We start from the raw sequence: 25,234 nt of genomic DNA, 5'->3' as shown, positions 1-25,234 counted from the left end.
CTTCAGGAGAGTTTGTGTGCCTGGACTCAGTGACCTTCCTCTGTGGGCCTGGCATGAGTGGCTGCTTCTCTGTGAGTCCTGAAGCATCATGAAGGTCCCACTAACCCTTGTAAGACGGCCACCGGCAAGATGATAACAAGAGGGTTTAAAGTCCAAGGAACTAGCTCTGGAAATATTTTTCTGAGCCCCAAATCTAAAGAATTATAGTGATTATAGTTTTAGAATACTTTCTGGAGAGAGATGGACCTATGAGGAATCTATGTGGAGTTCCTGTTGTGGCGCAGCGGAAACGAATCCGACTAGGAACCATGAGGTTGCGGGTTCGATCCCTGGCCTTGCTCAGTGGGTTAAGGATCTGGCGTTGCCATGAGCTGGGGTGTAGGTCAAACATGCGGCTTGGATCTGGCATTGCTGTGGCTGTGGCATAGGCCGGCAGCTGCAGCTCTGATCGGACCCCTAGCCTGGGAACCTCCATATGCCGCAGGTGCGGCTCTAAAAGGACAAAAGACAAAAAACAAACAACAGACAAAAAGAATCTATGTGACACTTGGGTAGCTGGCGTGATCATGGAGTAAGTCACACATGTTGTGTGGTTAAAGCAGTAAAAACAACAACAGTGATACCATCAGCAGTGAGGAGGAGTAGGCACCGTTGCCAGGGTAACAGCAACACTTCCATAGCGTGGCGGACGGAGGAGGTGTTATTTTAAGGAAAATGTGCTAAGCTACTAGAGGAATAATATTAACACAAATGTTTTTAATATCGTAAGTCCACTGTTACACCGTTTACATTTAATTCACTAATAATTTCCAAGGCAGGTACCCACTGAGGCCATACCTGATCTATCTCGTGCATCCTTGGCGTTGAGGTCAGCACCCAAGGATAAGAGCGTCTGCACGGTGCTCACGTGTCCTTCCTGAGTGTGGAAATAAATTTGTTACCGCTGTAATGATGACAAAAGCAGCCCATAAACACAAACCCTCGTGCGTGTGAGGCGCTTTTTCTAAAATAGCTGCTAAGGCTCAGTTTTCTTACCTATAAATGAACTGCTCGCCAGAGTACTCTCAAAATCCAGCATCAATCATTAAATAAAGACGTAGGGGATGTTTAGTTAGTAGAGTATAGACGGTCAACTTTGTAGGCCAAATCATCCACTTATACACTTGGGTGTCCCTTAGCGTAAGGAGTTGAAATCTTGTGATTTATTCAGAACACACCGTTCCAAAATCTCCTGAGCAAACACCCTCTGCTAAACTTTTAGGGCTGAGATAAACTAGAAAAGCAGAGCCTCCCTGGACACGGTGGCGGGATTCTCATCACAGCTGGCCCTGTCATCTCTGAAGCAACCGACCCGCTTTCTGTCCAGCCAATGAGCCGGTCAGTACAAGGTGACCCTGAAACCAAGGCTGTGGGTTCAGCCTTCCCATGGATGGACCCGCTCACTTTGATCCCCCGGGGGCCACAGACCACGCGCTTAGCCCGCCTTCACCTACACACCCCGTTCTCAAAGGGGGACACACAGGCAGGAACGTGTGGATTGCCAGAAAAACATTTATTCCTGCTTGCCTGACAAGCAAGCACAGGCAGGTGGCCGATTATGCTAAAGATGATTTGCACAAGACTTCCAGCATGTGAAACAGGAGGGTATAAGCAGCTACTTTTCTAGCGAAAACTTTTTGCGTGTTTTCAATTTTTCATGTATCAGAGAGCCCAGTAAATGCAATATCCTTGTCTTAGTTAAGGAAATCTCGGGAGTTTCGGTCATGGCTCAGTGGAAACGAATCTGACTAGTATCTATGAGGACGTGGGTTTGATCCCTGGCCTCGCTCAGTGAGTTGGGGATCAGGCGTTGCCATGAGCTGTGGTGTAGGTCGTAGAATTGGCTTGGATCCCCTGTTGCTGTGGCTGTGGTGTAGGTCAGTGGTTGCAGCTCCAATTCAACCCCTAGCCTGGGAACCTCCATATGCCGCGGGAGCAGCCCTAAAAAAAAAAAAAAAAGAAATCTTAACTTCTGAAATCCAGTAAAAGGATAAAGACCTAGGACTAGCTATTTTTATGGCTTCAAATAACATTACCCCTAAAAAAAAAAAAAAAAAAAAGCAGGAGGGAACACAGAACCCAGGCATTACATGGAGTAAAGGGCTTTTCTCAGTTTTTACCAAGAAGCAAAGAAAGACAAATTTCTATTTAAAGGGACACAGGGCTTCAGAATCATGAACATTTCTTTTTTTTTTTTTTGGGGGTCTTTTTGCCATTTCTTGGGCCACTCCCGTGGCATATGGAGGTTCCCAGGCTAGGGGTCGAATCGGAGCTGTAGCTGCCAGCCTACGCCAGAGCCACAGCAACGCAGGATCCAAGCCGCGTCTGCGACCCACACCACAGCTCACGTCAACGCCAGATCCTTAACCCACTGAGCAAGGGCAGGGATCGAACCCGCAACCTCATGGTTCCTAGTCGGATTCGTTAACCACTGTGCCACGACGGGAACTCCAGAATCATGAACATTTCAAGAGCACGTCATGGGCAATGTCTTTCTTCCACAGAGATGGAGCAAAAGAGCCACGACGACAGGGTCATTCACCAAGGAGGTCAGGCAAAGCCTCAGGAAGCAGGAGCCCGTTCTGGAGGGACACAAACCTTGGCTGCGTAGTGAAGAGCTGACGAGCAGGCGGAGGTCGCCCTCACATCTACGTCAACACCAAGCTCAGAGACCAAGAATCGGATGGCTTCATCCTGCCCAGTGACCGCTGCCCGGTGCAGAGCCTGGGCCCCCAGGGAGTCCTCCGAGGAAACTTGAGCCTGGTAGGTCGGGAGAGAGAGGAACAAAATCAGGAGCAGAGAAGCCGGGTCCACAACCTTCCGACACTCTGACAAAACTCAGTTGTCGACAGACATTTCCTGGGCAGATGATACCTGGCTTTTGCCAGATTCTCAAGGAATGCTTGCTTCAACCCAAAGAAGGGTTACGATTCAGCGCTGCAGGCCACAGTGCCAAAAAGCACAGCCCCTGGGGAGCGTCTGTGGCTGTCATTGCTGTGACACAGCTCCTGTTTCCTGAGGGCTTCCTTTGCTGCTTATGTACATGACGTTATTGTTATTATTATTACTTTGGCTGCACCCGTGGCATGTGGAAGTTGTCAGGTTGGGGACTGAACCCTGACAGCGGTGGATCCTTAACCGGCTGAGCCACAAGCAAACTCCCTACATTATTCATTTAATCCTTATGGTAACCTTCTGAAGAAGTTAAACTTGTCTCTGCTTAGCAAGTGGAGACACGGATGCATGAAGAGGTAAAGGGGACCCCGTGGTGGCGGGGGGCGGCGGCGGAGGGGAATGTGGCAGAGCCCAGACTTGAGCTCATGATCTGAGTAACTATGCTTTCTGTATATCCCATGATTCGAAACGTGGAGGAACGGCTAAAGGAGGAAAACCAAACCGCATCTATACCTTGTGTTTTTCGAGGAGCAGCCTGGCCACGCCGAGGTGGCCACACTGAATCGCGTCCATGAAGGGTGTGAGGCCACACTTGTCTCTGCAGTCCGCTTCGTACTGGCACCTGGAGCCCAAACCCCAGAGAGCAGCTGAGAAAAGCCACCGTTCAAAGCCAGCGGACAGCGGGCTCTCGACACTGCAGGCGATGAGCCTCGGACGCCCCGTGGGGACCTGGGTGCTCGCCCTCTCTCCCCACCCCGCTGTCTGGCCCCCCAGCAGCCCTGCTCCTCTGACCTTCTCCACCCGTGCTGGGGGCCGTTCTCTCCTGCTTCTCACGCAGAGCCCTGAAGTCCTCTCTGCAGCCAACCTATTGCCGCAGTCTCCCAACTCTACCCCCAAGTATTAAACGAAGCCGAGTTCTCCCCTCCATCTCCATCTCCAGCCCTAGAGACCCAATCAGCAGGGAAGGGCACTCTCATCGCTACACGTAATCCGGGTCCAGCGGCTCCTGGGCAAAACCTTTAACGACTTTCCAACCACCAGGGACAAAACCTACCACCTCACCGGACCCTCAGCGGTCCCACCAGGTGACCCACTTACGTTTCCAGGCTCCTCGGCCCCCCACCCCCTGGTCCCACAGCCTACCTGTCCCCCCTTCTCCTGGGTCCTCCCTGCTGTGGTTCCTACCTTCCTCACAGCCCCACCTGCCCTCCCTTCTTCTGTTCCTACCTTCTCTGTGGTCCTACCCTCTTCACCGTCCCACCTGGCCTCCCTTCTAATGGGTCCTCCCTGCTGTTGTTCCCACCTTCCTCATGGTCCTGCCTGTCTCCCCTTCTCTGCTCTACCCCCTGCCTGTCCCACCTTCTCCTGCTCCTCGGGCTGCCCAGATCTTTGCTGCCTTTGCCCTTGCTGGTCCCCTTGGCATGGGGACCAGCCACTTGGCCAACGCCAGCTCCCTTTCAAATTGCAGCTTCCTGGTGACCTCACGGAGGCCCGTCTTCTCTCCCAGATCTGCAGTTCGACCCCTGCTCCCGCACAGCCTCGTACTCGTCCTTTGCAGCATCTTTAGTGGTAGGACATGTCTGGGATGGTGTGTCTATGCTCGGCTTCCTCACTGACCTACAGGCTATCAGGGAAAGGATGGTGTTTATCGCTTATCGCGCAGCACCTAACACACAGAAGGTGCTTAGAATGTGTGTGCTGGATGAAGGAGTATTTATGACTTTGCAGACAGCCAAGCCTGTTCCACTGCACAGGATGCGGCCCGACGTGAGCGGTGCTTCCCAGGCCTTCTCTTCATCGTCTCCTAGGCAACCTCCTCCATCCTGTGGATTCCCTGTCACTTCCACGTCGACAAGGCCCACTTCCATGTCGCCTCTGGGCTTCTGTGTCTAAACGCCCGCCCGGCACTTTTGCTTGAGGGTCTCACAGGTACATGTGACTCAGCGTGTCTGAAGGTGAAATTGCCATCTTCTCCCCCAAACCAGCCCCTCTTCCGTATCATCAACCTCAGCAGGTGGCAGCAGCACCTACACCAGCTGCTTCAGTGACAAACCTGGACGTGACCCTACACCGCTCCTTCTCCCTCGTTCCCTTTGTCAAATTATTCACCGAGATCTGGTGATTCTTCTTAAGAATCTCCAAACCCTTCTTTCACGCCTCTAGTCAGCTGCTGCTGCTGCTGCTTTTTTTTTTTTTGCTGTTTAGGGCCACCCCTGCAGCATATGGAGGTTCCCAGGCTAGGGGTTGAATCGGAGCTGCAGCTGCTGACCTACACCACAGCCACAGCAACGCTGGCTCCTTAATCCACTGAGTGAGGCCAGGGACTGAACCTGCAACGTCATGGTTCCTAGTCGATTCGTTTCCGCTGCGCCATGACAGGAACTCCTCCAGTCAGCTTGGTCCAGTCACCAAGGTCTCCTGTTTAACTACACCAGCCTCCCAACTTCGTTCACAGCATCCATGCTTCCCCTCCAATCCATTCTGTGTCGCAATAGATCTTGGAAAGATGCACATCTCTTACTATTCAGTGGCACCTCACACACTCAGAGGATCTGAAACTCTTCACGTGCTGTCCAGGGTCCCAGGTGACCTGACTCACCCTTTCTCTCCAGCCTCCCCCTCATTCTTAGGACACAGGATGTCCTGCTCTCCTTTCGGGTGCTTCATGCACTACACGCTTTTCCCCAGCTCTGAGCATTGCCAGGTACCGTCACCTCTGCCTAGACTCCCCCACGACCCTGCCTACCACTTTGAGCCTCCTTCAGGTCATAGCTCCACCCCCCACCCCGCTTTTTTAGAGCTGCACTTGCAGCATATGGAGGTTCCTGGGCTAGGAGTCTAATTGGAGCTGCGGGTGCCGGCCTACACCACAGCTCAGCAACACAGGAGCTGAGCTGTGTCTTTGACCTACACCACAGCTCATGGCAAAGCCAGATCCTTAACCCACTGAGCAAGGCCAGGAGTCGAACCTGCAGCCTCATGGTTCCTAGTCAGAATCGTTTCTGCTGCACCACAACGAGAACTCCCAGGTCACAGCTTAAGTGTCACTGAGGTGGAGATGCCTCAGTCCCAGGCCGAGTCGTGTGCTGCTGTCGGGAGCCTGCAATTCCACGTGACACTCCTCAGACTCACAGGACCTGGAGTGTGTGTCTCCCCTTCCCTGTGAGCTCCATGGGGTCGGGGTGGGGACCACATTACCCTGTTTCTGTTGTAGCCCCTGCACCTGGTACAGGGAGTGCTAAATGAATACACGATTATTTGTTGAACAAACAGATAAAAGGATAATTTCCCCCTAGGTTTGTTTGCTATCTTTGTTTTACCTTCTTTTTTTTTGGTGGCAGAGGGTGGGGGGGCGCCCCGCAGCATATGGAGTCCCCAGGCCAGGGATCAGCTGCAGTCGCGACCTACAGATCCTTTAACCCACTGGGCTGGGCCAGGGATCGGGCCTGCATCCCAGTGCTCTGGAGATGCCACCAATCCCGTTGTGCCACAGTGGGAACTCCTGTTCTTCCTTCTTTATCGGGGCTTGTGTCCTTTGTTCATTTCTCTTTCGGTACCTTAGATTCTTCCTGAACAATCTGTCCGAGCTCTTTATGTAGCACCGACATTAACTCTCCATTGCAATTAGCAAATTTTCCCCTCAATTTGTTGTTTTGTTCTTACCTCTGAAGAAGCAACTTTACTGCCTCTAAACAGCCGTGCATTGCTGGGAGAAGAGAGTTGAGAATTAGAGCTTTTTATTCATTTTTTATTTATTTATTTTTTTGTCTTTTTGCCTTTTCTAGGGCCACTCCCGCAGCATATGGAGGTTCCCAGGCTAGGGGTCGAATTGGAGCTGTAAGCGCCGGCCTTCACCAGAGCCACAGCATCGTGGGATCCCAGCCGAGTCTGCAGCCTATACCACAGCTCACGGCAACACCAGATCCTTAACCCACTGAGCAAGGCCAGGGATCGAACCTGCAACCTCATGGTTCCTAGTCCAATTCGTTAACCACTGCCCCATGACGGGAACTCCAAGAGCTTTTTAGTGTATAAATAAAAATGCTTCTTGGGAGTTCCCTGGTGGCCTAGGGGTTAGGATGCAGCACTTTCACTGCTGTGGCCCAGGTTCAATTTCTGGTGTGGAAACTGAGACCCCACATCAAGCCGCTTGCGGCAGCCGAAAAACAAACAAAAGCTTAAAAAAAAAAAAAAAGCTTCTTCCCTCCTGGCCCCTCTCTCTGCTCATCCTTGGAGCTGGGACTTCTGGGAAGGAGTGTGAAATCAGGCAAGTTGCTGCTACCCCCAAATTACACATTTAGTTGGACGAATGATAAAAAGTGATGTTTTCCGGCTGACACTTGATTATCTGGTTGTTAGGAGACTTTCACGGCACATTTTCAATACTAAACCTATCTCCTCACTTTTGTGCCAAGAACCCCAGGACCAGGGTTTGCCTAGGAAATGGAAAACATTTTACCAGTAGTCCATGGCACGATAACCAAGAATTCAATTCTCCCGCTAAAAGTGCCCCTTCTCCACAGGAAGGGTTTCCACTGTCCGCGCCCCGCTATGCTGCGTGAACGGCTGGGTGCCGGTGGTTTCTCCACAGGAGCGGGGGCTCGACAACCAGTTGATGAGCGAAGAGTTTTTCCCCTCACGTGCAAAGTTTTAAAAAGGATTCCTGGGTCCTGCCCGCTGTGGCCAGAACTGTGTGTCTGCCTCCTCATCGTCATGTCACAGGCCTCAATTCCAGAAAAACTATAAGTCCTGTATTCTAATTCAACGCACCACCTACAAGGCTAAGGCTTATGCCCTTATGGCTGGATCTGGACTCTCGGGCTGCTGGCTGCCCAATGCATCTTACACCACCCTGCACCCCGTTTTTAGCTTTTTTTTTTTTCTTTTTTGGTCTTTTTATGGCTACACCTGAAGCATATGACAGTTTCCAGGGTAGGGGTTGAATAGGAGCTGCAGCTGCTGGCCACAGCCACAGCCACAGCCACAGCATGCCAGATCCAAGCCACGTCCGTGACCTACTGAGCGCGGGGCCAGGGATCGAACCCACGTCCTCATGGATGCTAGTCGGGTTCGTTACCACTTGGTCACACAGGAACTGCCCCCGTTTTCGCTTTTAGCTAATTGAAGATATTTTATGACTAGATAATTCAGAGTTAAGGAGAATTACGCCAAACAATGAAAACGGTGGCCCGGCGTTACATTCGACATTATCATTAGAGAAGCTGCACCCACTGAGGCCCGGGATTTAATCCTAAGCACCTACGTTTGTTCAAACGGACGCCCCCTGGGAGGTGTTGCTGAGGAGGTGAGGAAAGGGTCCCTCTGCTTTGAATGAAAATCACACGAAGATGCTCAGCGTTCTCAGCACTGTGCTGCGGGACCTAACGTGCCCCCTAAACCCTGCGACTCCGTGTCACAGGCATCGCTGTTGTCATCATTTTGTGGCCGAGGAAACCTGCTCAGGAGACCTAGTTTCCGGCCCAAGGTCAAGGACCTAGTAAGGAAGAGAACCAGGCTACCACCCAACTAACTGGGGAGCAGACGACAGATACGTGTGAAAAGTCACCTAAAATAAGAAAGAAGAGGAGTGCCCTGGTGGCCTTACAGGTTAAGGACCCAGTACTGTCACTGCAGTGGTACGGCCAAAAAAAAAAAAAAAAGTAAATACAATAAAAGAAAGAAAGGAGAACATGCTGAGGGCCAGGTGACATCAGCCTTACTGACTACGAATTTGCCAAAACACCCCAAAGCTGCTCTCACTGCCTGCCCCGTCTTCCCCAGGCCCTCTGCTCTGCTGCGCGCCCACCCACGCCTGCACCCTGTACGGCTCGGGGGCCACACCTGCCGTGTGCAGCGGGGTTCTCCCGACCTTGCTCTCTGTCTTCCAGGCAGCCGGGCAAACGGTGAGCAGGTACTGGAGGATCCGAGGGTCGCCCTCCCGGCTGGCGATGTGGAAACTGTTCCAGCCGTCTTTGTTCTTCAGGAGCGGATTGGCGCCATGCTCCACGAGGTCCTGGACCACCTCGAGGTTCCTTCTGGTGCAAGCCATCATCAGAGGAGTCCTAAGGCCAACAGGGACAAGTGGTCAAATGGGGGGGGCAGCCAAGATGCTGGAAGCCTGGGACCAGGTCCTCAGAAAAATGCACATCCTCGGCACAGAGAGGAGCTGGAGGATGCTGGGGTCTGGGAAGCAGGAAAACAGCCTTGGCTGGCGACTTCTCTGCTGGCCGCGGGGACCCTGGGAGAGGTAACAAGGGGAGAAAGACCCTGATGTCGGTGCACCTCCAGGAGGGGAAAGGCGAGACCGAGGAGGCAAAGCTGCTTCTAAACGAGGTTGGTTTTTTCTTTTTTTGTCTTTTTACGGCCACACCAGCAGCATATGGAGGCTCCCAGGCTAGGCGTCTAATTGGAGCAACAGCTGCCGGCCTACACCACAGCCACAGCAACACAGGATCCGAGCCGTGTCTGTGACCTACCCCACAGCTCCCAGCAATGCTGGATCCTCAACCCACTGAACGAGGCCAGGGATTGAACTTGTGTCCTCATGGATGCGAGTCAGATCATTTCCTCTAAGCCATGACGGGGAACTCATGAACTAGGTTTTTTAAAGGAAGAATTTTTTTTTTTTTTGGTCTTTTTAGGGCCTTACCTGAGGCATATGGAAGTTTCCAGGCTAGGGGGTCATTATCCCTGAGCCACAATGAGAACTCCTGGAAGATTTATTTCCCACAGCATGTGGAAGTTCCTGGGCCAGAGGTCGAACCTAAGCCATAGCAATGACCCAAGCCATTGCCATGACAACGCCAGATTCTTAACCCGCTGTGCCGCAGGAGAGCTCCTGAACTAGTTTTTAGTATGGCGCTGAATGGGGACAGAACCAATCAAAGTCGCAGACGGCGTGCCCTGAGTGTGTGCCTGAGAGGTACCCCGCTGGTACCCCTTCACTTCAATCAGTAGCCATTTCTTAGTTAAATTGTGCTGAAAAGGAGCCCACCACGAGCATCGGACAGCGACTTGCTGCAAGGAGCCGACGCTGGTGGAGCAAATGAAACGGGGTTACAGGAAGTTTCTGAACTGATGTGTGTCCACAACGGTGGCAGAGTGAAGGGTGTCACTATCAGCTTCTCGTCTCCCACATCGGTGAGCTTGTGCTTCTGGCTTCTCATCTGCTGTGACTCCTGGAAAGCAGGGACAGGCCTTGTTTACCTCCTATTCCCAGGCTCCGGCCCAGAGTGGGAGCTCAGCATAAGGAGATGGTCCCTGAGGTCAGCCGGGACCTGTCCCCCAAGGCTGCTCTGATATTACTTGATTACAACACTATTTTTGTTTTTGGTAATGTAGTAATGAGAGCGCACGAGAAACCAAGAGGGGGAAACCCCGGGTAAATGAAGGCTGGAATCGTCAAGAAGGGCTTTGCAGTGGGAAGGAGTCCTGAGCAAAGCAGGATGACTGGAGAAGCAGGGAAGCAGGGACTGCAGAAAGCCAGCAAGGTGAGAGTGGGCAAACATGTCTGTGACTGCACTTCCGAAATGCAAAATCGAATGAAACTTGCCTTTCTTTTTTTTTCCCCCGCTTTTAGGGTTGTACCTGCGGCACATGGAAGTTCCCAGGCTAGGGGTCCAATCGGAGCTGCAGCTGCCGGCCTATACCCACCGACCAAGCCCAGGGATCGAACCTTGATCCTCATGGTTACTGGGTGGGTTGGTTACCGCTAAGCTGTGATGGGAACTCCTGAAACTTGCCCTCTGAATGGTTGTTTGGGGAGGCGGTTTCCTTACCCACAGAACTGATCTGAGAAGTCTAAGAGGTAATATGCCTCCACTCTTGAGACCAATTCACTAGCAGCTCAAGAAAATCAGTCTTGGGCTTCATTGCAACCAAAGAGCAAACCTCCAAACATCCCAGGCAAGGTGCCCTTTATTTAGCCATAAGGCTGTCTGATGTTTCTTGTTTACATCAGAGCAGGAATCCCTTGAGGGCAGGAGCTTCACATGTTTGAATCTTCAGATGTTCATAACCTCTAAGGGGCTAGACCGACCCAGTGAGTACTGAAAACAGTGTGGATCTAACACAACACGACTGCTTGGTGCGATGGTTACTCTCATGGCTGTGAGGTGGTCATGCCGGGCTACACATGTGATAAAAATCAGAGCACCACATGTGCTCCAGTGTAAGTATAACTGATGAACTCTGAGGAAGTCCGGGGATTGTAGCAATGTCAGTTTCTTCCTTTTGTTTTCCTGCTGTGGCTCTAAGATGTGAACTTTGGGGGAAGCTGGGGGAAGGGAGCATGGGACTTCCAGAAGCTTTCTTTGCAACTTTCTGTGAACTACAAATTTCAAAATAAAAACTTAAAAAAAAAAGTCATCGGTGAAGTCATCATTTAGCTAAATGTTCCCAGAAGAACATCGCATCCTGGGGCTCATGCGATCTACACGCGGGACAAGCAATTCATAGACTGACTGTCTTCTACCTGTTCATCTGTACTGTCCTGTGCTTTATCACGGGAGGCAGTTTGGAACAGAAGACTGGAACAGTCCCCTCAAGGGCAACGACAATGGTCGCTGTAGGTCATTCTTCTCTATAGGGGAAGGTTGAGGAACTACGGTGTGGACGGAGTGGGAATTCACGATCCTGCAGGGAAGGGTGCGGGTCTCTCCGAAAGTCCCGCCACCTACCAGTCGGCCTTCTTCAGGCAGTCGACCGCTGCTCCCCGGGCCAGCAGGTATCGCACGCAGTCCCGGTGGCCCATGGAGGCCGCTTCGTGCAGCGGCCGCTTGTAGTCTCGGTTGGTGGCTTCGATGTCCATGTCCCAAGCCTCGACCAGATAGGTCAGGACGTCCAGGTGGCCGTGGCGCGCGGCGCAGTGCAGGAGGGTGTCCCCAGCCGGCCCCGCGCAGTCGGCGCGGCCTGCTGCCCGCAGCTCCTCCCGCAGGGCGCACAGCTGGCCTTCGTGCACCAGCCGGTACAACCGCCGCGGGTCCACGGACGCCGCCATGGCCCGAGATCCTCTACGAGCCGGGACAGCCCGGAGGACCCTCCTCCAGCCCCGCCCCTCCCCGGGACACTCTTCCGGATGCCCCGCCCTCGCCCCGGGGCCCCTCCCCCGGCCCCGCCCAGATCCCGGACCCCTCCCCGGCCTGGCCCGCCCCCCGGGACGCTGACTCCCACGGACCACGCGTCCCGCGGGCTCGCGCGAATGCACGCTCGGAGCCTGCCGCTCGCCCTGGTTTCGCCCTGGAGCAAAACGCTAGGTAGTGGCGGCAGCGTCTGCCGGGAGGGACGCCCGCTCTGAGCCCGAGTTCACCCCGCCGCCGGGAGACCGGAGAGGCCTGCGCGGAGGCCGCACCAATGTGGGTCCCGAAAGCGGGGCAGGCCGGGGTAGGCTCTAAGCGTCTGAGTGCGGACGCCGCCGCCAGTCGGGATCACCTGGCAGCGCGGGCCCCCGGGGGACCGGGTGGAGCCCGCACGTTCCCGCCCCCAGCTCCGCTCCGCCCACAGTCCCGCCCCGCCCGACGCGGCCCTTCCGCGGGTCCCGGAGCTCAGAGGAACTCTGGGAAAGTTTCCACTCGTTTCTTCCGCCCTAGAGGAAGCACGGACGGGGCGGGGCCCGCTTGCGGTAGCCGCCCCTATTGCAAGTGCGCGTTCCGATTGGTCGCAGGGGCAGTCTGTCAGCGCGCCCCTTCCGCACACGCGTTTCGATTGGTTCGGAGCACAGTCCGTCAGCGCCGGCGGCGGGCTCTTCGCGGGGCTGCGGCGGGGGCGGAGCTGGCGGAGGAAGTCCGCGGCCTGCTCGGGCTCGCGCTGCCCCGGGGACGCTGAGACTGGGACGCCTGGGGGGCTCTGGCCCGGCGGCGGCGGCAGGAGCCCCGTTGCAGAGCGCCATAGTGCGTGAGGCCGCCGACGTGGCAGGGTGCGCGGGTGGGGCCAAGCCGTGTGGACGCTGAACCTTTGGGGGTCCTTAGCGGGGTCTGGCCTTGGGGCATGGAGCTGTCCGCGGGGGGCGTGGAGGGGCGCGGGCAGACTGGCGGTGAGGTGCAGGGGCGCAGTGGGGCGCGCACGCGGGGGGGTCCAGGGGCTCACGGGACGCAGGGGTGCGGCGCTGCTCGGGGCTGTGGGAGTCACGGGGGACGTGGCCTCCGCTGCTGGCCAGCTAGTATTTCCTTTCCTTCTGCGTTGCTGTTTTGACCTTGGGCGAGTCATTTTATTGTATCCTTTTGCTTCCTTTTTTTTGCAGTCTTCCTTCCCCCTCACCTGAACATTGAGAAAATTAAGGCGATGTGAAAGGGCCTTGAGCTGGTGGAGGGTACATTAAGATCTGAGCCTGCTGTGTGGGTTGATGGGAGAGCTGAGGGTAGCTGTTGAGTTTTTACCTGATCTTACTGGGTGCTAGTCATTCAACCCTCCGGGTGTTTTCAGTCGCTTTGGAGATAAAATGGGAGCAGCTACTATTTGCCAGGCCTGAAAACAATTATGCTTCACGTATGGTATTGCACTCTGGTTTACAAAGCACTTTACATTAATCACCCAATTCACAAACAACCCTATAAGGCACCATGATTGGGGGGGAGGTAGCTGCGGCAGCGAAGCCTAAAGAGGTTAAAGAGGTTAGCTTTTTCCCCGAGGTGGTATAAAGAAAGGCCTCTGGAAGGAAAGATGGTAGCACCCAGTGAGTGTCTGCTGGTGCGTGGCGCGCTGCTCAAGAGAGAAAAAAGACCTCTGGTACGAAAACAACCCCGTTTTACTAAAGAGCAGGTTGCGTTTGAATTTGGTGGACTGAATAATATGGATAGTTATGGAGACAGGACCACGTCCAGTATCAGCTTTGCCAAAGTTGCTGTTCCATTGTATCTTGCCGCTTCAAAAACAGGAAGGCAGAAAAGTGCTTTGAACTGCATCAAGTTTTAGGACAGGCCAAGCATTGTTCTTAACTGCAGTTGTTTGTGTTGGTGCAGATGGAGGTTGAGGTATATGGTAGTTTCACAAGTGTTGCTGCTCAACACCCCCACCCCCCACTTGCTAATGACCCTGGTATCTCTTCCCTTATGCTTCTAATTTCCTTGTTAAGCTTATTTATTTTTCTGTCTTTTTAGGGCCACATCCACGACATATGGACGCTTCCAGGCTAGGGGTCTAATCGGAGCTACAGCTTTTGGCCTACATCACAGCCATGGCCATACCAGATCCAAGCCGAATCTGCGACTTATACCACAGTTCACAGCAACGCCAGATCCTTAACGCACTGAGTGAGGCCAGGGATCGAACCCGCAACCTCATGGTTCCTAGTCAGATTCATTTCCCCTGAGCCTCGGCGGGAAGTCCATGTTTCCGTATTTTAAAAAACAAAATCGGTACACGTTTGCACAATGGGACAGAGTATTTTTAGACAACTAGATGATAAGGTATGTGAATCTGTCCACAGCCCCTGTGATTCTCCAGAGCAAAAGCTTGGTGTAGGAGGGGCAAATCTTGACAGTGAGCTCATGGATGGAGCTCTTCTGGGGTCTTAACCGGTTTCCCAGTTGGTCTGCTCATCCTTGTTGTGCAGGTGTGTGGGATTTGCAGTGTGCCCTTTAGTGACTCACTGCCCACGTGGCCATCATTGGCATTGTGCTTTGCCACTTGGCTGTCCTCGTTCCTTTTTCTCGTGTTGTATTCTTTGGTTCCGTAGCATTCAGCCCTGGTCATCAGTGCCGTGATCATTTGATAGGTTTTGTGGCCTGTGTGTGTGTGAACATGAAACTATTGACATTGCTCTCGGACGTCTAATTTCAGATTGGTCATCGTCATTCTCTTTCTCTGCTTGTCCTCTGCCTCTGTCCTTCCTAGGCTGGTTTTTATTTGAAGAGTGAGTGTGGAGTGTCTTTGCCTATCTGCCTGTGGAATCACCTGCTCACAGAGCATCTCAACAGAGCACCTCAGCTCTCAGGTCTCCAGCTGTCACGCGCATGTGTTTTCAGGACTAGCCTCATATTTCAGAGTACCTCCTGGAACTTGAATTTAAAATTATTCTACAGATGATTTTATTTATTTTTTGTGTTTTTTTGCCTTTTCTAGGGCCGCTTCCTGCGGCATATGGAGGTTGCCAGGTGAGGGGTCTCATTGGAGCTGCAGCTGCCAGCCTACACCACAGCCACAGCAACGGGGGATCCGAGCTGCATCTGCGACCTACACCCCAGCTCATGGCAATGCCAGATCCTTAACCCACTGAGCAAGGCGAGGGATGGAACCCGAAACCTCATGGTTCCTAGTTGGATTTGTTTCCCCTGCACCACAATGGGAACTCCTACAGATGATTTTAAAACAACCAACCATTTTCAAAACTGAAAACTTTACCTTCACGCCCGGAAGAAGTGATTTCTCCTTTACTCACTGTGGTTAATGACCTTATCACTGAGTTCTGGCTGGAATTGTCAGTCACCTGTGCTCTTCTCTCTTTCAGTCTCTCCAGTTAAAAAAGGTTTTTTTTGTTTGTTTGTTTTTTTAATTCTTTTTACAGCCACACGTGTGGCATGTGGAAGTTCCCAGGCCAAGGGTCTAATCAGAGCTGCAGCTGAGCCTACACCACAGCCAGATCCTTAACCCACTGAGCCAGGCCAGGGACTGAACCTGCGTCCTCCTAGAGACAACGTTGGGTGCTTAACCCGCTGAGCCACATCAGAAACTCCAGAGAAGACTTGTTGCTCTTCACTTTCCCCTTCTCCCTGTTTGTGCTGCCACTGACCTGAGACTTTCCGCCTTGTTTTCCTGACAATCTGCCTGGCTGCTCATCGTCAGTCTCCAAAGGTGCTGTCCTACCATGTACATTTGATTTGGCATTGAACCCGCTTAAAAAGGCTGCGTGGTTCTCTGAATCCCCTCTCTGATAAAGTCTAAATGCCTTAGCTTATAAATATATTCCTTTTATTTAGGGACCTTTGTGCTTCCAAATTCTTTTGACATCCTTGTCCCCAGTCTGCGAGCCTCTTGTTCTCATGAACCTGGCTTCCCCCACACCAGTGCTGTGCTGTTTCTCCTCGGTTTTGCACGTAGAGTTTCTCTGGAACCCTGCTCCTCTTGTGAGGCTGAACTCATAAAGCCCTTTTCATCCAACTGTTCACTTTTCTCTACGCCCACAGCGTGTTCGCAGGCGCGTTTGTGTCGCACTTAAAGTGCCTCGTGTCTCACAGTTGGTGTTTGTCGTGAGACCTGCCTTCCCGGCAAGTGACGTCATTCGTTTCCGGGTGCGCGGGATCTCATGGAGCACTTGACACCCGAAGGGACCGAGAGGAGACGCTCTCGAGCTGCGCGTAGTGGGTCTGGCCTGTCCCAGACACGTGGATGTGCTTGTGGGACTGGATCGTGGTTTGCAAAGTCGTGATCGTCGTCTTGCTCTTCCTTCCTTTCCCTGTTCCTTCTTTTCCTGTGAGAAGCACACGTAGGAAGCCCTCTCCGTCCTGAGTGAATGCCGTTCCAGGAGAGGGGCAGGGGCCCGAGGGTATGCGCGGACCTGAGTGAGGTTGAGCCTGGCAGCCTCGGTCTTTGGTTTATGGGGAGGTGGGCCGTGGCGCCAGGGGGGCAGTGACGTGGAGGCGAGTCCTCAGGAGGAAAGGTCCTCTTGTGTCTCCTTTCCCAGTTTGCTTCATGTGGAGCTCATGGGTGTGAAATATTTGCAAGTTCTTCCATCTTGCGTGCACAGGACTTGGTGGTATTTTCCATTTACTTGCGCTTTCTAAACACTTGCTGTACATCTTTGGTTGGGATGTTCCGCAGTGATGTTTAAAAAGGGACAGAGACATTAAACCCAAGGATTTTATTTTATTTGCTTTTTTTTTAGGAGCACCCCTGTGGCATATGGAAGTTCCCAGGCTAGAGGTCAAATCAGCTGTAGCTGCTGGTCTGCGCCACAGCCCCAGCAATGCGGGATCCGTGCCGTGGCTGCGACCTACACCACAGCTCGTGGCGATGACGGATTCCTGACCCGCTCACTGAGCAAGGCCAGGGGGCAAACCTGCGTCATCATGGATACTCGTCGGATTCGATTCCACTGCACCACAACGGGAACTCCATGACCTAAGGATTTTAGAAGCTACTTTGAATTTTTCTGGATGGGAAAGGGAGAATATTACCTTAAAAAGAGCTCTGGACTTTAGGAATCAGAAGACCCACGTTCCCTCACCTCCAAACTATGTTGTGACTTAAAGCAAGTGTTCCCAAACCCCCGGTTTAATTGTGGCCTGGGCACAGTTGTGCACGGATCAAATGAGAATATGGGAAAGAACTTGATTTTTTTTTTTTGTCTTTTCTAGGGCCGCTCCAGTGGCATATGGAGGTTCCCAGGCTAGGGGTTGAATAGGAGCTGTAGCCACCGGCCTACGCCAGAGCTACAGTAACGAGGGATCTGAGCCGTGTCTGCAACCTACACCACAGCTCACACGCCAACGCCGGGTCCCCAACCCACTGAGCAAGGCCAGGGATCGAACCCGCAACCTCATGGTTCCTAGTCAGATCCGTTAACCCCTGCGCCACAACAGTAACTCCTGATTTGTGTTTTTTGTGTTTTTCTTTTTTTTTTTGCTTTTTAAGGCTGCACCTGCAGCATACAGAGGTTCCCAGGCTAGGGGTTGAATCAGAGCTGCAGCTGCTGGCCTACGTCACAGCAACACCAGATCCGAGCCGTCTGCGACCTACACCACAGCTCACGGCAACGCCAGATCCTTAACCCAGTGAGCAAGGCCAGGGATCGAACCTCTGTCCTCCAGATACTAGTCGGGTTCATTACCGATGAGCCACACCAGGAACTCTGGGAAAGAACTTGAAAAGCCATGAAGCCTGTCGGAGCTATAAGACAGCGTAGGATTTCAAAGCCAAAGATGACGACTTCACCTTCTTCAGGGGGAAGCGCTGGGGTTGGGCACTTGTTCATTTCCTTCCTTCCTTCATTCCGTTAATGTTTTGGGGCCAGTGTGTGTTGGGCCCTGGGGCTGAGTGAGCGCCCTGGTCCTTCCTCCCACTGGGCTATAAGGCTCTCAGTCTAGGGGTGAAGACAGAGTAATACACATTTAAACAGTTATCAAGAATATGTTGGAGTTCGCATCATGGCTCAGCGGCGAATCCGACTAGGAACCCTGGGGTTGTGGGTTCAATCCCTGGCTTCGCTTGGTGGGTTAAAGATCTGGCATTGCCGTGAGCTGTGGTGTAGGTTGCAGATGCGGCTGGGATCTGGCATTGCTGGGGCTGTGGCGTCGGCCGGCAGCTACAGCTCCAATCAACCCCTAGCCTGGGGACCTCCATATGCCACGGGTGTAGCCCTAAAAAGCAAAAAAAAAAAAAAGTAATAAAACTTTAGCAACAATGCTAACTTGTATGTCTATGACTCGTATTAAACGTACAGCTAAACTGGAGTTCCCGTCGTGGCTCAGGGGTGAACGAACCCGATTTGTATGCATGAGGACGAGGGCTCGGTCCCTGGCCTCACTTAGTGGGTTAAAGATCTGGCATTGCTGCAAGCTGTGGTGTAGGTCTCAGATGCGGCTCGGATCCTGAGTTGCTATGGTTGTGGTGTAGACCCGCAGCTACAGCTCCGATTGGACCCCTCGCCTGGGAACCTCCATATGCCTCGGGTGCCACCCTAAGAAGACAAAATAAATAAATAAATAAAACATGAACATACAGCTGTACCAATAATTGTTGCAGGTATCTCAGAGACATACAGCGTGGCATTACTACTGCACAGTGCGGCCACGCACCTCTGCTGTCCCAGGAAACGGGGGTGGGGGGGGTCCACTTGGTGATCTGTGCAGAGCTCCTCAGAGAAGAGGGGGAGGCTTGGGAACTTACCAGAGGAGGCTCGGTTTTTCTAGGTCAGCAACAAAACTGCCCACGGTGGTTCTCTCTTTTTTCTTCTCTTTTTTTGGCCGCCCCGCAGCACATGGAGTTCTCAGCCAGGGATCAGAGCCGAAGCTGCAATTGTGACCTACGTTGCAGCTGAGGCAGCGGCATCTCTGGGTCTTTGAACCCACTGTGCCTGGCCCAGGGATCAAACCTGCACCCCGGCCCTGCAGAGATGCCGCCAATCCCCTTACACCACAGTGGGAACCCCCACGGCAGGTGTGGTTATGAGCGCTTTCTGCTCTTCAAGCACCTGTGGCGCTGGAGCGTTATCTTGGCTTTTTAAAAGTGATTGTTTAATCATCTTTCCGTCCAGGAGTTGTAGGCACGTACGATCTTCATCTTGCCCGTTTAGGTCTGTAACCGATAGATCGTGGAGGACGTCTTGGTCTAATTCTGATGAGTAAAGGTGGAGGAAGATCGGAAATGACTTGGCATCCGTTTCAAATGATCCTGGAATGGTTCGGGTGGGTGTGGCCACCGTGACAAACAGACCCACACTGTAATCACCCTGTCACTGTCCAAGCTCACTTTTCTTTTTCTCTCTCTCCTTTTTTTTTTGGTCTTTTTAGGGCTGCACCCGCAGCACATGGAGGTTCCCAGGCTAGGGGTCAAATCGTAGCTGTAGCCGCCGGCCTCACCACAGCCATAGCAATGCGGGATCCAAGCTGTGTCTGTGGCCTACACCACAGTTCATGGCAACGCTAGATCCTTAACCCACTGAGCAAGGCCAGGGATCGAACCCACAACCTCATGGTTCCCAGTTGGATTTGTTAACCACTGAGCCACAACAAGAACTCCCAAGCTCGCTTTTCAATCCCGTACCAGTCTTGGGTGATGGCAGGTGTTGGGGAGTGTGTGTGTGGTGGGGGAGGAGCAGTGCTCTTTAAAGCAGTAATGCAAGGACCCAGCCTGCCGGAGGGTCCTCCTTTTTGAATGTGGCCTCTTCGAGTTCCTGGGGGTGACCTTCCGCTTCCCCAGACCTGGTCGGGGCCCAGAGGCCAAAGGAAGGGGCAGGAGGGGCGTTGCTGGCCCAGGCCTGGAGGCACACAGCGCTCCCAGGCCCCACTTGCGGGTGGCATCCAGCCACCCGCACGTGGGGGAGGCGTGCACCTGCCGTGTACCCAGGAGGAAGGGGACCGGCGGTCCTTCCTGCAAAACCCAGAGCGCCCCATCCCGATTTGTGCGACGTATTTTATAAATTGTCTTGCATCAAGGCAGATGAGAAAATGAGGCAGGCAGATTACAACAGAATTGGGGAGCCACAGCCCACGCTCCGCACGCCCCGCTCGTTGGAGCGTCTGTTAGCAAAGTCGTGTCGGGCTCAGTGCTTTCCGGAAGCAGCTGGCCTTTCGGGCTGGTCCTTTCGTGGAGGTTTAGTGACGCGGTCCAGCGGGTGCGGGTGCAGGTGGGGGCGGGCAGGACAGATCCACAGAGGCAGAGGGGGGAAGCTGAACCTGCGGGGCCTGTGGTCTCCTGAGGGGGGCGATCCTGGGAGAGGGGGTCCGGGGGCTGTGCTGTGAGAGCCATCCCGGAAAAAGCGGAGGAAGGGGCACACCTCTGTTTGGCAAGATGGTTTTCCCACTTGCCCAGTGTTCTTCTGTGCTGACATGGGGTGTGTGTGGGTGACATGCTCTGTCAGTCACTGTGGTAGAATCCTCGGGAGGCTGCGTCCCCCTCCCCGCCCAGGGCCTGGAGCTGGTTCAGCCGGGCGTCTCTGGGGCCTGGCAGAGTTTGGAGGGCCCGCGAGTGAGTGCCCTCTGCCGCCATCCTATTAACCGCGTCCATCACGGAGCCCTTGGCTTCGCGCCTTGAAGAGTCGGGAGCGGCTTGAATGACAGGGGCCCCCCTGCAGGAGGGCAGGGCATCCTGCGGTTTGGGGGCTCAGAAGGAGAGGGGGCACTGGAGCTTCTCTATTTTGGTCACGTTGTAGTCGACCCGCTGGTTTAACCCCACTCACAAGATGGAAGGCGGTGCGAGTTTTACTCGAGTGTTTCACACTCAGCTCACAAGCACGCCGATGCTGTGAGGACGTCGGCAGCCTTTCAGGAGCCCAACAGCCTGGTGTGGGCCACGTGCCCATCCCACATTTCAGCCGATGGGCTTCGGCAGCCTCCACGTGGGCGGCACGAGATGCTCGCAGCCGTTCTGGCTGCCTTGACCTGCGCGACCCTGGTGGGGGCCCCGTGTGGCCGCTTAGCTCCTCGCGGTGAGAAGGGGACCCAGGCTGTTGGCGATCAGCCCGCCTGCTCCCACCCCCAGCACCTCACCCAGCCTCTGGTGTAAGCGCCTGCCGGGCAGTGAGTCACCGCCCTCATCTCCGGAGAAGCGGCCCAGGCGCCCACCTCTTGCCCAAGGCAGGGACGTAGTTCAAGTGCTAGCCCTGCCTCGCAGGTGGGCAGTCAGGGCCCCGGGGCCACTGCGCATGACAGCGAAGGTGGCAGGCCTGGTGGCCTGGCCTGGGGCCCCTTGCAGGAATACTCTGGAAAGAACGAGAACTCTGGAAGCAAACCACCCCCCTCCCCCATCTGCTCGGGCACCACGGTCCTGGCTCTCATGAGTTGGAGGGTTTGATGCCGTCAGTCGCGGTCCTTGCGGCCTCATCTGAACGCTTCCTCTTCAGGGCAGCTTGGCAGCAGACCTTGCCCCCTTCTTAAGTAGGACGTGCTCTGTTGGGAACTCTTCGCAGCTGTGTCCAGTTCTAATTCTAGAATCGTGCGGCCAGCTCGGAAACAACTGGGGTGTCTGATGAGAAAGCGGAGGTCAGTCACACCTTGGGGCGCCACAGGGTTAGCGGGGTTCTCAGCCGGAATTCTGCCGCCGGCCCCGTAGCTGAGCCAGGCGTGTTTGGAGCGTCTGAATTCAGGGTGGGATTCGTCAGTGCAGCTGTCCCAGGGCTCCCTGCCCTCTTCCCCCCACGGCACCGAAATCCAAAATCTTAGAGCCCGCCCTGGGGACCCGCCAGTCCAGACCCGTGGATCCGAATTCTTGGTCCCACTCTGTTGTGCGAGGCTCTTTGTAGGCTTCCGTATCTCTTCTGCCAGTCTGCCCGGAGGGCCCCATTCAGACAAAACAGCATTGAGGTGGTTGGCTTTGTAACAGCAAGGGTTTTGAGCAGAAGAGGTAAATTTTTATGTCTTATCAAAGAGAAGAATCAGACATTAAGCTTATTTTTTTCAATTTAGGAAATTTTCACATTTATTATATATATATATTAATTTATTTATTTATTTATTTTTGGTCTTTTTGTCTTTTCTAGGGCCGCTCTCATAGCATATGGAGGTTCCCAGGCTAGGGGTCGAATCGGAGCCGTAGCCCACCAGCCTATGCCAGAGCCACAGCAAGGCCAGATCCAACCCGCGTCTGCAACCTACACCACAGCTCACGGCAACGCCAGATCCTCAACCCACTGAGCAAGGGCAGGGATCGAACCCGCAACCTCATGGTTCCTAGTCAGATTGGTTAACCGCTGCGCCACGACAAGAACTCCTATTATATTTTTAAAATAGAAAAACCACACGTTCTTTTTCTGCCCCCCCCCATATGAATAAGACTTGGTTTTTATTTTTTAATTTATTGTCTTTTTCTTTTTAGGGCGGCACCTATGGCACATGGAAGTTCCCAGTCTAGGGGTTGCATCGGAGCTGCAACGGCCGGCCTACACCACAGCCACAGCAACACTGGATCCGGTTCTTAACCCGCTGAGCCTCCATAGGAACTCCAAGATTTGGTGGTTAGCGTAGAGGAATGTCTCCAGCAGCAGAAGAGTGAAGCTGATAAAATCATTACAGTGAAGGGTATTTTCTGTTCATAATAAGTAATTAAGACATATTACTTGGCTTTTGAAAAGCTATTTCTGGTAATACAGAGCGGGTCGTCCTTGCACTGCTGATGGACTTCATGTCTTGTCATTAGGTGACATCTTTCATTTTTTTTATTTTTTATTTTTGGCTGCCCCCTTGGCATGTAGAGGTTCCCGGGCCCAGGGATCAAACCTGAGCCACAGCCGCAACCCGAGCAGCTGCAGTGGCCACGCCAGATCCATAGCCCACGGAGCCAAAAGGGGACCCTTAGGTGACATCTTTATAATTGGAAAGTTATTTCAGTGTTTTATGCAAATCAGTCACTTCTAAGCTTTGTTCAAGAGAATAAGCAGATGGGGATATTTGTATAGTGTTTTTATAATTGAACATTTTGGGGTGTATTTTCTCATTTAATTATTGTAACGCTTCTCAGTCTTAGAGAAGCTAAGGGACCGGGGGTCCTCTGGCTGCTGTGTGGTCAGCTGAGGGATCACACCCCGTTTTTTGTCATCCCCCCCCATCAGTTCCACTGTCTCTTTACTAGACAACACTGCTTTTACCCAGCTGAGCATATTTTTAAATACTGCTCTGTGACTTAACAGTAATACTGCTGCATCTTAACTCTGAATTCAGGAAGTTAAAAGGTCTCCAGCATCCTTTTAGAGGGACCTGTAGAACGATATTTGTGTGTAGAAATAATGTTTTAAAAAAACTCCTGTTAAACCTTGAAAGAATAGACTGAAACCTGGAAGAATCGTTTCTGAAGAAGCTAAGGGCCGAGGGGGGGCTCCTGATTAGGAATATGAGTTCCAGGAAGACCCAGTAGTGTCTTGGTTTTGGACCCTTCAGGGCTGTAGGATGTGCTGGGTGAGAGTCTGGCCGTTGATCCTCCCGTTCACTCGAGTATTTTTAGGACCTGTGCAAACCCGGTGCAGGAAGGAGGAACTGGTTTCTCTCCTGATCATCTCCTGTAAAGGATCACTTTAATTCTCTGGTTGTATCTATTCTTGTCCTCTCTCTCTTTTTTTCCCCTTCTATAAAGTGTAACTGTACTGTTTTATCGTCGTGGAACTATCCTATTTAATGCCACAGGAGGTAGGTAGAGCTTACATGCAGTAAGATGCAGCAACATGAAGAGTCTCAGTTAAATATGAAAAAGAATGACCTGGCAGAAGACGACTACTATAAACTGTTTCAATACTCTTGAGATGGAATTCTAGGTACACCTGCTGCTATAGTGTGTTGCTGAGGGAGAAATTTCCTCCTCGGAAGATGCTGAAAAGCAGACTTGGTTCTCTTCTGTTTGGGGGCCCTGTTCCCACCCTCTTCCTTCTGCCAGATGCCCTGGGGGCTGGGCAGGTGCGTGGGGTGGGGGTGAGGGGCGGGAGGCGCACAGGGACTTTACAGTGACTCCGCATTGGTCGGTGTGGTGTGCCTCTGTGACTTGGGAGAGCTGGTGTGTAAGGTGGATGAGTTTACTTTTGAGAAGCTGTAGCCAACTCTGAAAATAGCCATGGTCATTGTGGGACCGTAAATGGCCTGGCTAAAGTCAAGGGAAAGATGCCAGCTTTTCAGTATATCTGTTAGTGAGTGGTACCTTATTTTTGAATGAGCGTGTCATTGTCAGGGCTTCTAGAAAGGTATTCTATGATCTTAGGATTTCCTCTCAAATCTGAAGGAAACTATGCTAAGAAACCGACATGACTAAAAACTGGGAAAATAGCAGAGGAGAAAGGCTGGATGAGGTGGGTCATAGTCACTGTGTTACTGAAAATTAATTTGCTGGCTAGCTTGAGAATTGGTGATGACTAACACGTGTCCCGTTTCTTCTGCCTGCTGGTGCAAAACAGTGAGACGGTTTAAGCGGAAGCATCTTACGGCCATCGACTGCCAACATTTGGCGCGGAGTCACTTGGCTGTGGCCCAGCCCTTCGGTCAAAGATGGACAAACAGAGACCCCAGCCACGGTCTCTATCCTAGACCCAGAGCAAAGCGAGGGACTCGGGGTACGTCTGCCTCCAGATCTCTAGTGTGTGTGTCCCCCGCGTAAATATTGCTGCTGTCACTTGGTGTCCTGTTGCCACAGTTTGAGCCTTCTTCCTGATGTGTGGGTTTCCTGTGACAATCCCATCTTAGCACCGTGGTGGGTGAAAGAGGCCCAGGAAGACACGGGGCGTCTCCACCCTCACGTGTAGGAAGCGTGTCGCCACGATTCCAGCCGAGACCTGCCGTGGTCTGACTTGTCCAGTCTGTCACTGGGCCCACGGTGTCGCCGTGTTCCTCCAGTGCCCCCTTGTTCCAGGCTCTCGTGGTAGCGTCTTCAGCGCCCTTGGCCGCCTCGTGCCCGGGCTGCTGCTCTGACCCTCCTCCTTGTCTCCAGACTTTGTTTCTTCCCAAGCACGTCGCACATCCATCATCTCGTAATGGTCCTTCGTCCCATGTTCTGTCGTGCCACCAGCCCGCTGCCAGACCCGCTCCCAGCCTGCAGTGTGGGCCGTGTCCCTGCTGCTGTCAGGGACTCAAGCCCCGTCCGCTGACATCCCTACACGCAAGTTCTGCTTCTGGCAGTTTGCCTTTCTTCCTCCCCTTCACGTGCCCAGCAGTTTCCTGCCTCTGCTGCCACTGCC

General features: G+C 53.1%; 2 protein-coding genes across 7 annotated transcripts in view; one reads left to right on the top strand and one right to left on the bottom strand.

The window, feature by feature from the left end:
* Window positions 1–736: 736 nt before the first annotated feature.
* LOC125112781 (ankyrin repeat domain-containing protein 16-like) lies at window positions 737–11,974 on the bottom strand. 2 transcript variants are annotated; one of them, XM_047755192.1, is made up of 6 exons: window positions 11,613–11,970; window positions 8,776–8,996; window positions 6,598–6,640; window positions 3,448–3,556; window positions 2,638–2,799; window positions 737–916 (listed from the first exon to the last, which is right to left on the bottom strand). In XM_047755192.1, the coding sequence occupies exons 1-6, from the start codon at window positions 11,930–11,932 to the stop codon at window positions 800–802; spliced, it is 972 nt and encodes a 323-aa protein (XP_047611148.1). In that variant the 5' UTR covers window positions 11,933–11,970; the 3' UTR covers window positions 737–799. The 2 variants fall into 2 exon arrangements, with proteins under 2 accessions (XP_047611148.1, XP_047611149.1); XM_047755193.1 differs by lacking the exons at window positions 3,448–3,556; window positions 6,598–6,640 and having other exon boundaries at window positions 8,804–8,996; window positions 11,613–11,974.
* Window positions 11,975–12,695: 721 nt separating this feature from the next.
* The window catches only part of FBH1 (F-box DNA helicase 1), a 45,514-nt gene continuing 32,975 nt past the window's right edge, over window positions 12,696–25,234 (top strand). Inside the window, exons 1-3 of one of the 5 annotated variants that reach the window (XM_047754558.1) lie at window positions 12,696–12,821; window positions 24,286–24,352; window positions 24,458–24,613. Coding sequence is in view for 1 of the 5 variants with exons in the window: in XM_047754555.1 (XP_047610511.1) it covers window position 12,821; window positions 24,458–24,613 (157 nt within the window). In the remaining 4 variants the exon portion in view is untranslated. Of the gene's footprint in view, window positions 12,848–24,264; window positions 24,353–24,457; window positions 24,614–25,234 lie in introns of all 5 variants that reach the window. The other 4 variants (XM_047754556.1, XM_047754555.1, XM_047754557.1 and 1 more) reach the window with 4 other exon arrangements.

This window comes from Phacochoerus africanus, chromosome 12 (genome assembly GCF_016906955.1).
Source record: "Phacochoerus africanus isolate WHEZ1 chromosome 12, ROS_Pafr_v1, whole genome shotgun sequence".
Classification (NCBI taxonomy): domain Eukaryota; kingdom Metazoa; phylum Chordata; class Mammalia; order Artiodactyla; family Suidae; genus Phacochoerus; species Phacochoerus africanus.
Note: the sequence above shows the minus strand (reverse complement) of the source record. Positions and strands in the feature narration are given on the sequence as shown.

Coding starts and splice junctions, on each gene's coding strand:
- LOC125112781 (XM_047755192.1), bottom strand. CDS start 11,932: ATGGCGGCGTCCGTGGACCCGCGGCGGTTGTACCGGCTGGTGCACGAA. Junction 8,997..11,612: donor TGCCTGAAGAAGGCCGACTG/GTAGGTGGCGGG, acceptor TGTTGGCCTTAG/GACTCCTCTGATGATGGCTT. Junction 6,641..8,775: donor AACCCCGCTGCACACGGCAG/GTGTGGCCCCCG, acceptor CTCTTCTCCCAG/CAATGCACGGCTGTTTAGAG.